The 11,648-nt window shown below is 42.0% G+C and overlaps 1 protein-coding gene across 1 annotated transcript; it reads right to left on the bottom strand.

Moving 5' to 3' along the window:
• Positions 1-1,108: 1,108 nt before the first annotated feature.
• klhl6 (kelch-like family member 6) lies at positions 1,109-11,548 on the bottom strand. The gene is made up of 7 exons (XM_072444545.1): positions 11,037-11,548; positions 10,610-10,775; positions 4,656-5,105; positions 3,034-3,271; positions 2,381-2,583; positions 1,945-2,158; positions 1,109-1,439 (listed from the first exon to the last, which is right to left on the bottom strand). The coding sequence occupies exons 1-7, from the start codon at positions 11,300-11,302 to the stop codon at positions 1,135-1,137; spliced, it is 1,842 nt and encodes a 613-aa protein (XP_072300646.1). The 5' UTR covers positions 11,303-11,548; the 3' UTR covers positions 1,109-1,134.
• Positions 11,549-11,648: the final 100 nt, after the last annotated feature.

Genomic DNA, 11,648 nt, shown 5'->3' with positions numbered 1-11,648 from the left:
CAGACATTTTATGTACAGATAGTTATTTAGCACATATAACAGTTTTTTTTTTAATGTACACAAGTTTCATAGCACAAAACTCAGCACTCTATTTATAAGCAAAATGTATTTTCATTATCAGCCTCGGCCCAGAGGAGCAGCAGCAGTAGGTGAGTGTGGTGCGTAGTCTGCACGAACGCTTTACAGCGGGGAAAAGTGTCCGGGCAGTGGGGAAACAGTTCAGGGAAGTGAAGGTTCATGATTCATCTAACTGGGCGCTCCGCAAACACGAAGAGCGCACCGCGCGCGCCGCGTGCGCGCTCCGCTCGGCCGCTCTGTGTGCGCGGCACTCTCGGGCCGTGAGAGAGCCGGGCACGCACGCCGGGGAGAAGAGATGACTGGGCGGTTAGGGCGCACCGTCACAGTCAACAAACAAAAAAAATCACCAAGATTGCTTGAAAAAGTACCCCTATTTACAGAAAAAAGGTTAAAAAAAAGACCCCTAATCACGGATCCGCGCGGATCCGCGGAAACGGCCGGAAACCCCCCCTTTTCCGCGATGTTTTGTACGAGCATGGCATGGACACACCTTTCCACAGAGTCGGCCCCCCAGGGCAGCAGCACCTGTGACTTCCGGTGTGCGTGACGTGCCCTTGGAAAGAGAGCGGGGTTTATGGTACTACTTTACTCACGCGTGTGTCATATTCACTGTGCTGTCCCATGGATCTAGTATATTATCTGTCCTTAAAGCCGCTCGATGGCCGAGTGGATAGCACACATGCCAGGATCCTGTGTTTGAATCCAGCTTCAACAATTTGCCAAATGTCCTTCCCTCTCTCTCATCGCCATTTCACGCAATACTGTCGCCTCCAATAAAGCTTACTGGTCATTTTTTGACTTAAAAAGAGGAAAAATAACCAATCAATGTTTTAATCAATATAGCTATTTTTTATGTAAATTTTAAATTAACGATAGAATTTTGTGCAACTTTTAAATACATTTTTTGTAGATGCAAATGGAATTTTAGATGACACATGACACCAATACACAGATTTCCCAAAGATGTTTTTTAAAATACTTTATTCAGCAGTTTGTAATGAGTCAGTTCAATGAATAATCCTTTTTACTTGTCGTAAAATCTCAACTATAATTCTCTCATTTCTGGTTCTCTGCAGGCGCCTGTGCCACCCTGTGTATATGTGTGTAGGACTTCATGAGAGTGACGCTGCCGTGGTGGGACACCCCCATGGGTAAGACACACTCCTCAGTCAGCAGTCCTTTGCTCACGTCCCAGCACATCACTGCAGAGATGACTTGGTTCTTGTTGTCCCGCCCCCCAGTGATGAACATCTTGTTGTTACAGGCGGCGATGGCACAGCTCGCCCGCTCCCCCAGACGAGTGACCAGGGTCCAGGCGTCTGACCGGGGGCAGTAGCAGTACATCGCATGCATCGCACCACCTGAGGACAGAGAAAGGAGTGAACTTTGTACCAAGGCCAAATACACACTGTCAAAAGTAATTTATAAGTAACTCTTTGAAAGGGGTTTTGCCAAAATAATATAATTATAAGACATTATCACTCTATTGCTCTTTATTTTTAATTTTATTTATTTAGATGAGTATATTTAGTCTATTTTGTATAAAAGAATGCATCTGCTTATACATGATAATAACTAATAGCTTCCTGTAACATGCAACATTTTGAGGACTTTTTCCAATTCAAAAGATATAATACTTTGTTTTAAACTGTTCATCACTATGACAACTATCCTAATTTGTCATTGTTCTGAAACCCATGTAATATTCACCTTCACATTCTTATTTCACTCTTTCTTTATGGTATGTTCAAAAGAAATGCTGTTTTTTCCCAACACAATTTCCTGTAAATTCATAAATTCCATCACAGGAGCTGAATATATTTCTGATGAAGAATAGTTGCAAGCCCTGGAATGTCTCTTTCTTACCCACGACGTAGATGCAGTCCCTGAACGTGACCGCATTAGTGCACTTGGTCTCCACGGGGATGGGAGCCCTCGTCTCCCAGCTGTCAGTCCCAGGTTCCCAGCACTGGACCTTGTCTGTCGCCAGTTTTCCATTCGGACCTCCACCAATCACATAAATCCTCCGATCAAAACTGGCAGCAGCAAAAGAGCTTACCCCCTCAGCAAGAGGCGTCACCTGTGCAACACAAAGAAGATCACATGATGTTCTTCTATGAGCCAACATGCAGCCACATTATCTAGATGCTTCTAAATGTAAATACATGTCCTCTATCTATATAATACATGTATTAGTATAGGGATTTGTCTAAATACTGAGTTAAATTAGACTGGTTTGCATGTAGAAACCATTACATCAGAAGTAGCTCATAATGTGGCCGGTCTGCGTACTGTTTATTACCTGTGTCCAGCGATTATGAAAGGGGTCATAGGCCTCAACACTACAAAGTCTTTGGTTTCCATCAAAGCCTCCGATCACGTAGACTTTGCCCTGGTGGACGGCCATCTTGTGCCTCCAGCGAGCTATTGACAGCGACTCAATCTGTATCCATTTGTCCAGGGCGCCGTTATATTTCCACACATCATTCTGTGTCTCTTTACCTCCTGAATGGAAAGAAAAGAAAGCATTGAAGGCCGCTGTTTATTCAGAAACAATGATGTGAGAAGCAGAACATCTCTACAATAAATCAATACAGCTCTTGGGGAAATTTCTGTGGACGTGTGGGTGAGCAAACAACAACTCAAGTGGCAGTTCCTCGGAGGGGAAACGGCTTAAACCACCCGCGTACAAGACCAAGCATGCTGCTGATGTCGTGATAGGGTTGATCTTGTACTCGACTGGAAAGCAACAGCAAAATTAGCTGTCAGGGCAAGACAGAACACGTATAACCATAACTGTTTTCAATGAAGAAATTTTGGCCATGCTGAAACTGCTTTTGTTAACTTGTATGTATATAAACATGAGATTACATACAGTACATACATCCAATTACCCTGAACTCTTCAAGCAGCATCACATTTTATACTTTTACCATGTTCTTGTTGTAACTTCACCTGAAATGTAGACTTCATTTCGAAACGTGATGCAGGCAAACTCCACCCATTTCTTGTTGTGGGTCTCGTCCTCCAGCTCGGTGAAGGGGAGCCGTGCGACCTCGAGCCGGCTGCGCCTCAGCGGGTCCAGGCAGGTGACAGTGGAGATGAAGCGCTCGTCTTTCGTGCACCCCCCGATAATCAGGAACACCTCGGACAGGAAGTGAGACACCCGCGGTTTGGTCCTCTCACACACCACCTGAGTCAAAGAGGAGCACAGTGTGGATCAAGGGTTTCTGTAAACCGTTGTGACCAAGCCGGTGGTGTTGTGTAAATATGTAAAAGTACAGAGACAAAGGCAAAAAAGAGTAAAAGAAAAAGTCAAACTATGTAAAATAGATTTTGAGAACTTTTAATATGTTAAATGCAGTGACTCAAACTGAGTCCAGATGACTACAACTGAAGCTTTTTCTACTATGGAACACGCCTGGACGAATGAGGGATTACACCGACATATGTAGAATTGTGCATTTCTTTGTCAAGAGCAGCAATTTTATGTATACAGTATATTTTTGTTGGCTCAAAGCCCTCACTTGAACTCAAAACCTTTACAAAGAATGTCACCCTGAATGAAGTTTTATCTGTTTTGCAGGGACAGTGCATTCAGACATACTGTAGTCACAACAAAGATTGTTGCCGATGCCCATCAAGTTTTTAGCCAGTGCTAATTTTAACTTTACAATCCAAAAGGGAGTGTCTACAGAGCCGCGGCGCGCACCCGAAACTGCCATGTTATTTTGTGCTGCGGCTCCTGAAACTGCTGCGCTATTTGACCGCACCGTTTTAGGGTCAGGGTCAGGATTAGGGTTAGGGTTAGGGTTAGGGTTAGGGTTAGGGTTAAGGTTAGGGTTAGGGTTAGGGTTAGGGTTAAGGTTAGGGTTAGGGTTAAGGTTAGGGTTAGGGTTAGCCATGAGGCTATATGGCAGTGCCGCGGTTCCTGAAACTGCTGGGCCATTTGACCGCGCCGCGGCTCTGCAGCCACGGCCAATACAAAATACTTAAAAACACGTTTCCATTATTAGCATTATTTTAACTATCAAATATATTTTTATACTATATTCTATACTTTCCTAACATTTTAAATTCAGAAATACTCTTAATTCCAGTGGATAGTGATTTCCCCAGTTTAAAGCTCTTATAGGAAACAGCTCACCCAGCCGCTTTGTTTCTGAGTAAATGAGTGGTTAAGGAGCAAATTATGAATATATTTGAAAGATAATTGAGAAAATGTCTGAAGCTATCAAAATGTAATAAATGATAATTTTGAAGCATGTGACAGTGATGAAAGCGGATGTGTTTTGGCTGCTTGGTTGTGCGGTGAACAAATGTGTTTTGCGGCTGTGCCTGGGACCATGCTGTAATTCCACATAATCATTCATGTTCTCAAAATCAGTTATCAATCCTTTTCAATCAAAACCCGAATCTTAGAAGGCCAAGCCAGCATTCCACTTGTTTTGTGTGGAAGGAAAGGAACTGTGTTGAAATAATAACCGCTGATGCCCATGGGAGCTGTCACATAAGAAATAACACAGACAAAACAGTGGTGTGTGTAAGTCTGCTCAGCGTGTGTTCAATCCACTCACCTCTCGGCCGGACAGGTGAAAGTTGCGTGCCTCTTGCAGCAGTGGAAAGGCCTCTTTACACTGCCTTATCAGTTCATCGCACTCCACATTGTTCACAAAGTACGCTGGCTCGAGCAGTGGCAGCCGCACGTGAGCCAGTAACCTCCCCAGTAAAGGACTGCGCTCCTTCGGCTTTGCTCGCACCCAGCGCATCAGTGCATCGAAAACATACTCCTCAAAGGTCACGCTGAGGTCGTCGCTTTGCAGGACCGTTTCCAGAGAGCCTGCAGGAAGCTCCAGGTAGTGCGTCTGAGTCACCACTTTAGCGAAGTTGGAGATGATGAAGTTCCGGGCTGTGGTTTTGAGGGAGGGGATGGCGTGACTCTCAGCCAAGTTAAGAATCTCAACACAGCTGTCCAAATGTAAAGACTTGCTCAGAAAGGCTGCACAGGCGTCAACCACACGCAGGAACTAGAGTGAGAGAGCAAAGGAAATGAGAGGAAATAGTTGCACAATACTGGCTTCCTTGATATAGCTTCTGAAAGATATTTAAACGTAGTGGAATTTTGAGCCACTTAATTATTGTTTGTTTATATGTAAAAGATAGCCCCCCTAGTACTATTTCTGTAGTCACATCACACAGATGGAAAAACAAAATGCGAGTCAGGTTTATTTCTTCTTATAATCTTGATTTTATGTTTTTAACTGAAACATGGCTTGACAAAAACACAGGAAATGTAGTTCTGATAGAATCTGCCCCACCTAACTTTAAGTTTGAATCTGAAACACAAGAAAACAAAAAAGGGGGTGGAGTTTGTGCTATCTTTAGAGATGAAATAATTACCCGCAGGTTGTCTTTTGAGGTGTTTTCATCATTTGAGTATGTGGGACAATAAAGGATTATCTTATCTTATCTTATGTATCCTTTAAAATGGAGCTAAAACAGTCTCCATCCATTCTCTTCATTGTTTTATACAAGCCTCCCCAACACTGCCAAAGTTTTATTGATGATTTCACCGAGATGCTTTCAGTTGTATGCACAGACTTTGATGGTTTTGTCATTACAGGTGATTTCAATGTGCATGTTGATAATATTTGTGACAGAAATGCTAAAGAGCTTGATGCTGTCCTTTCAGTCTTACTCAGCATGTGAGAGGCCCCACCCACAGCAGAGGACACACTCTAGATCTCATAATTACAAAGGGGGTAAATATTTCAAATGTTAATGTGATCGATGCTGCTCTGTCCGATCATTTCTGTGTCTTCTTTGACCTGTCTGTTTTTCCCAAACCGCAGGCTGGTCCTGCAGCTGTTCAAAGGAGACACATAAATGATGGCACAGGTGCACTGTTTATGATAATGATAAACTTTGAAAATATCTCATGTTCTAATATAAATGATTTGTTGAACTCTGTTACATCTAGTGTTTTGAATGTTCTGGACACCATCGTCCCTATGAAGGCTAAAATGGTTAAAAATAAGCAGAAGGCACCGCAGAGAAAATTTCTCTGCGGTGCCTTCTGCTTATTCGGTCAGGGCACAGAAAAGGGAGTGCCGCAGGGCCGAACGGAAAGGGTGCAAGTCAAAGCTCAAGGTTCAAAAAGAGATTTACAAAGAGAAGCTCAACATGTACAACCTCATTTTATGTAGAACTAGGGAAAGATATTTCTCTGAAATAATTGGAAGCTGCAGTAACAACTCGCGTGTCCTGTTTGCCACAGTAAACAGATGAACAAACCCTCCAGCTCAGCTGCCGTTAGAACTCATTTCCACATCCAAGTGTAATGAGTTTGCATTATTCTTTAATGACAACGTTTATGGCATTAAAAATGCTATAAATCCCACAATGCAAAAAAATTACCCTAAAACTACCAAGGCACTTAGAGCTGACTCCCTTTGCATCAGTAACTGACAAAACTGTCCATGAAATCATCACCAGTCTGAGTTCATCTACATGCTGCCTTGATGTGTTACCCACCAGATTTCTAAAGTCTGTGCTGAACAGTTTATTAGCACCACTCACTCACAAAGTTAACATGTCGCTTCAATCTGGAACATTCCCAATGTCTTTGAAAACTGCGGTCATAAAGCCTCTCCTAAAGAAGAGCAGTCTGGATGCCGCAGTACTGAGTAATTACCTTAAATCTTTAATCTGCCATTTTGGGGCAAAGTCCTTGAAAAGGTTGTCTACCAACAGCTCACAGATTTCCTCTTAATAAACAACTCATTTGATGTTTTTCAGTCAGGTTTTAGACCTCATCACAGCACTGAGACTGCTCTTGTCAAGGTGACAAATGACATCCGCCTGAACACTGACACGGGCAAAGCCTCAGTCTTAATTCTGTTAGATCTGAGTGCTGCTTTCGACACTGTTGATCATGGGATCCTCTTACAGAGACTAGAGGACTGGGTGGGCATTACTGGCACTGCCCTAAACTGGTTAAGGTCCTATCTGGAAGGCAGGAAGTACTTTGTTGAAATAGGTAGCTGTGATCACCACATAACCCTGACCTGTGGAGTGCACCAAGGGTCAGTCCTGGGTCCCCTTCTGTTCAACCTCTACATGCTGCCGTTGGGTCAGTTGATACGCAGTGAAAATGTGTCCTATCACAATTATGCAGACGACACACACTCAGATCTATGTTTCACTGTCGCAGGTGAATATGGACCAGAGGATTCACTCTGTCACTGCGTCCAGATCAGTTTGTGGATGCAAAACAACTTTCTCCAACTGAACTCAGACAAGACTGAAATAATCGTTTTTGGCCCACAGAAACAAAGAGAAAGTGTTAGCGGTCACCTCCAGAGTCTCGCTCTAAAACCTACAAACCAAGTTAGAAATCTGGGGGTAATAATGGACTCAGACTTGAACTTTAACAGCCACATCAAATCAATAACATCAGCAGCTTTTTACCATCTAAAAAACATTGCCAAAATCAAAAGTATAGTGTCCAAACCAGATTTAGAGAGACTTATCCATGCGTTTGTCTCCAGTAGATTAGACTGTAACGGCCTGCTCACTGACCTCTCAAAACGAGCTGTAAAGCAGCTGCAGTTCATCCAGAACGCTGCTGCTCGGGTCCTGACTAGAACCAGGAAGTATGATCACATTAGTCCTGTTCTCAGGTCTCTGCACTGGCTCCTGTGGCTCAGAGAATAGACTTTAAAGCAGCTCTGCTTGTGTACAAGTCTCTCCATGGCCTAGCACCAAAGTACATCTTGGACATGTTAGTGCCATATGAACCATCTCAGACTCTGAGGACCTCAGGGACCGGTCTCCTGCTGGTGCCCAGAGTCAGGACAAAACATGGGGAATCTGCGTTTCAGTTTTATGCAGCTAAAATCTGGAACATTCTTCCTGAAGATGTGAGACAGGTTCTACTCTGACAATGTTCAAATCTAAGCTAAAAACAGTTTTGTTTAAATATGATTTATTTTTTATTTTTGACATTTTTAATACTAAAATATGTATCTGGGACTATTTTGAGGTAGTACCCTGCACCTTTAAATTTTAGCTTAAAAATAGCACCTTTTAAATGTATTCAAATTAAAAGGTCTTTCTTTAGAGAAATTCTCTACAATTCTAAAACTACTATTTAGATACAATTGCATAAGGAGAATGCCTGCCAATGTGGTCCGATAAATTTGGATTTGGCTAGGTGTTTTTTTTTATATTTTATTTAGTTAATTTATTGTATTTCTGTTTTCTGTAATTTCTTTGTGATTTTAACGCATTTTTCCTGTTGTGTGAAGCACTTTGAATTGCCTTGTATATGAAATGTGCTCTACAAATAAACTTGCCTTGCCTTGCATATATTTATTGATTCATTCATCAGTTAGTTAGTCACAAGCATCAGTTTGTTTTTGTCATGGTCACTATCTGGTGTTTTGTCATGTTTTACACAGTCTTCTATCTCCGCTCCTCTTCGTTTCCCTCCTCCCTTCTTGTTCTCCCTCTGGTTACCGCCCCTTTTGTCCCTCAGCTCATCACAGTTGTATCTCATTGTTAATCACTGGGTGTAGTATTTTAGGTGTTGGTTTTCCTCTGTTCAGTGCGAGATTGTCTGCGAAGCCCTGTTAGCCCCAGCATTCGAGTGTTCTGAGAGTTTGATCACTATTCTGACCCTGACTCTGATCTTTTTGCCTGCTCCTCGTGATTCTGTTTGCCGTCATCAACCCTGGAGTTTCCCTTCTGCTTTACCTCTGATATTCCTGTTTGCCCGTGTACCAAACCTGGAATGGATTAACGACTACGACTTTCGTCTACTCTCTGACACCGCTGAATGCCGGCTCTGACCACCGCTGGAAGGACCTCCCCTTGTCGTACCAGTGACATTATACTTTACTGTTCGTGCTATACATGCGTTTGCACATCCGGGAACTTGTGCAGTGGCAACCGAGTCCGCCATTTTGAAAGGGGCACAATAGCACGTCTACTACATAAAAAATCCAGGAAATATGAGGCCAAAATGCCAAAAAACTGCGTTCTGTTAGGACATTGCTCTGTTGACTGACCAAGAAATGATAGCTTTGTCGTGTACCTTAGTTTGCCGTTATCGTCTAAAGAATCAAAGTATTCGTAGCTCATTATGCCGTAGAAAAGGATGCAGTCGTGTTGCTTTTTATAAATCGCGTGCCCCTTTTAAAATGGCCGCTATGGGGAAGTCCCGGCTGTATCACGTCATCGCGAACGCATGTATTAAAGACTGTTTCGTAATTGGCTCTGTTCTGCTGTTCGTGACAGTTTTTATCTTATAACTATATTCAAGTGTATGATCATGAAGATAAAGATTCTAGTCTCTGGTCTCTGATCTCAGTTGACAAAACGTTTGAACACTTTTGTAAATGTCACTACTTTTACACCACAAAAACTCGGCTCATTGCTTTGTGCAGCTGTGAAGCTATTCTGGAAGCACACGGAAAACAAATCTTAAGAGTGAACATGTTTGCACTTTCACTTCCCTTATGAGGTAGAGAGTCATTTGTTTAATTTCTAAAAATCAAACTGAAACTTATGTAGGAAAGAAATGATGACTATATACATCAAATAAACATGTACCAGCAATTTGTCCTGATACATTGTACAGCAGTCAATTTGTCAATAGAGCATTATAACAATTTTAACAGAATACATGTTTCTTACTTGTATTTATTTATTCATGAGTACCCTGTTATTCACGAAACACACATAAAACAAACACAAACTATCAAGATAGACCAATCCATAAATGATCAATAGAAATTCACTGGCATTGTGTGTAATCTTCAAAAAGAGCTTTAAATGAATGAAAAGGCATTAGATTGACTACATTAAATAGTCTGTCTTGTTCCAAACACAAGGAGCAACACAATGTGATTGTAACATGAAAACATCCTGAGATCTCAACTGATGAAGCCTGATCTTCAGCATACTTGTGAAGTAATCAGGCAAAATACTAATGAGACTCTTTCATTAGCACAAAAAATGCAGTGCTGTTCTCTTCTCGTTTATTGCCATCGTACATTAGAGTATACGTGACAGTGGTGGATTAACTGTTTTCTACCATTGAGAGGAAAACACGTTTCTATTCATAAAGAAGATGACAATTTGTCAGCTCTCTTCACATGTTGAAAGAGAGATGATCTTCAAACCAGATGATCAAGTATTTCTAGTATGTTTTACTTGTTCAATCATTCTCCCATCAAGGGTCGGAATAGATAGTTTTGAGTCATTAGAGTGCCTTTTGGAGAACAGCATGCACTTTGTTTTACTCGATTCTTTAGTAATTCATCAGTTATTGCGTGATACTATTAGCTCTTGAAGATCTTTATTATTATTAATCTTATTATAGAAACATTTCTTATCAGATTTTCATCATTCAAGGTTCTTATTGTAGATGTTTTTGTGTTATTCCTGCTGTTGCTTTTTATGATCATGACAAATGTCCAAAGCTACTAGAACGACTGTAGATACAACTATATTCATATTTTCTTACCTGAAACTGACTGGCCGCTTCAACAATCCTCTGGACATTTGTCTCTGTGATCAGAGCCCGGCCTGTGTAAGTGTAGTCCAGGAGAATCCTCATGGTGGCGCTGTCCAGTCCTTTCATGTCCACTCGCTCTTCCCGGCTCTCCCTCAGACCACTGCAGAACATTGCCCTGTGAGAAAACACAACATTTACAACAATTCATTCATATATTAAAGGTGCACTCTGTAACTTTTCTGGTGGAAGGTGCAGTCTGTGGAAAGCTGACGCCGCTCTCAGTAAAAATGCTTGTTTTTTTTTTAAGTATTCTTGAGCAGTTAAAACGCCTGCAATTTAATGAACACAAAATAGATACGTTTAATGTAACATCATCATGAAGACAAACTCCCACCTGAAAAGTCACTCAGTGCATCTTTAACCTGAACGTTTGTACCTGAAGTAGTGACTGGCAGCAGCGAGGATGGCTCTATGACAGGGGAAGTCGTCTCCTTGCACACTCAGTATCACATCGGTCAGTTCTCTGTTCAGCCGTAGGTTTTCCATTCCTTTCTGGAGCTCCATGGGAAGACCAGCATCTTCCCAGCACAGGTCAGTGGTACCAGTAACCGACTGTCCATCCCCATCTGGACCACTGTCAGCTCCAGAAGCAGCCGCAGACAGGGCCGGGGTGTCTGTGGTGGTCTCCAAAGTATCACTCATCACCGTTGCTGCTACTGTAAACTTGTAGGAAATGGTAAACCGTTACACTGGGTTATGCTGCAACTTCTAACTGTCAAAAGTCAGCTCCGAAGTTGCCATCGTGGCCGTGCAGTCTTTGATATGTTGATATGTTTTTTCCTGCCCTCATTAGACTTCCTTCTTTTGCTTCAGGGGAACTTGAAGCAACACTTGTTACTAAGCACTTCTTCTTGCGATGACTGTAAAGTTCCGTCTAAGGACTATTCATGTTTGAATAATACTTACATATATACACACATATGACTATGTTCACATTTTTATAATTGTGTATGGAAATGCATTTTGAAGGCACAAAATGTCTTCAATT

This window comes from Eucyclogobius newberryi, unplaced genomic scaffold (assembly GCF_026437365.1).
Source record: "Eucyclogobius newberryi isolate DKJ021-1_F unplaced genomic scaffold, fEucNew1.0.hap1 SCAF_14, whole genome shotgun sequence".
Taxonomy (NCBI): Eukaryota; Metazoa; Chordata; class Actinopteri; order Gobiiformes; family Gobiidae; genus Eucyclogobius; species Eucyclogobius newberryi.
The sequence above is the reverse complement of the archived record's forward strand: the minus strand, read 5'-3'. Positions and strand labels throughout refer to the sequence as shown.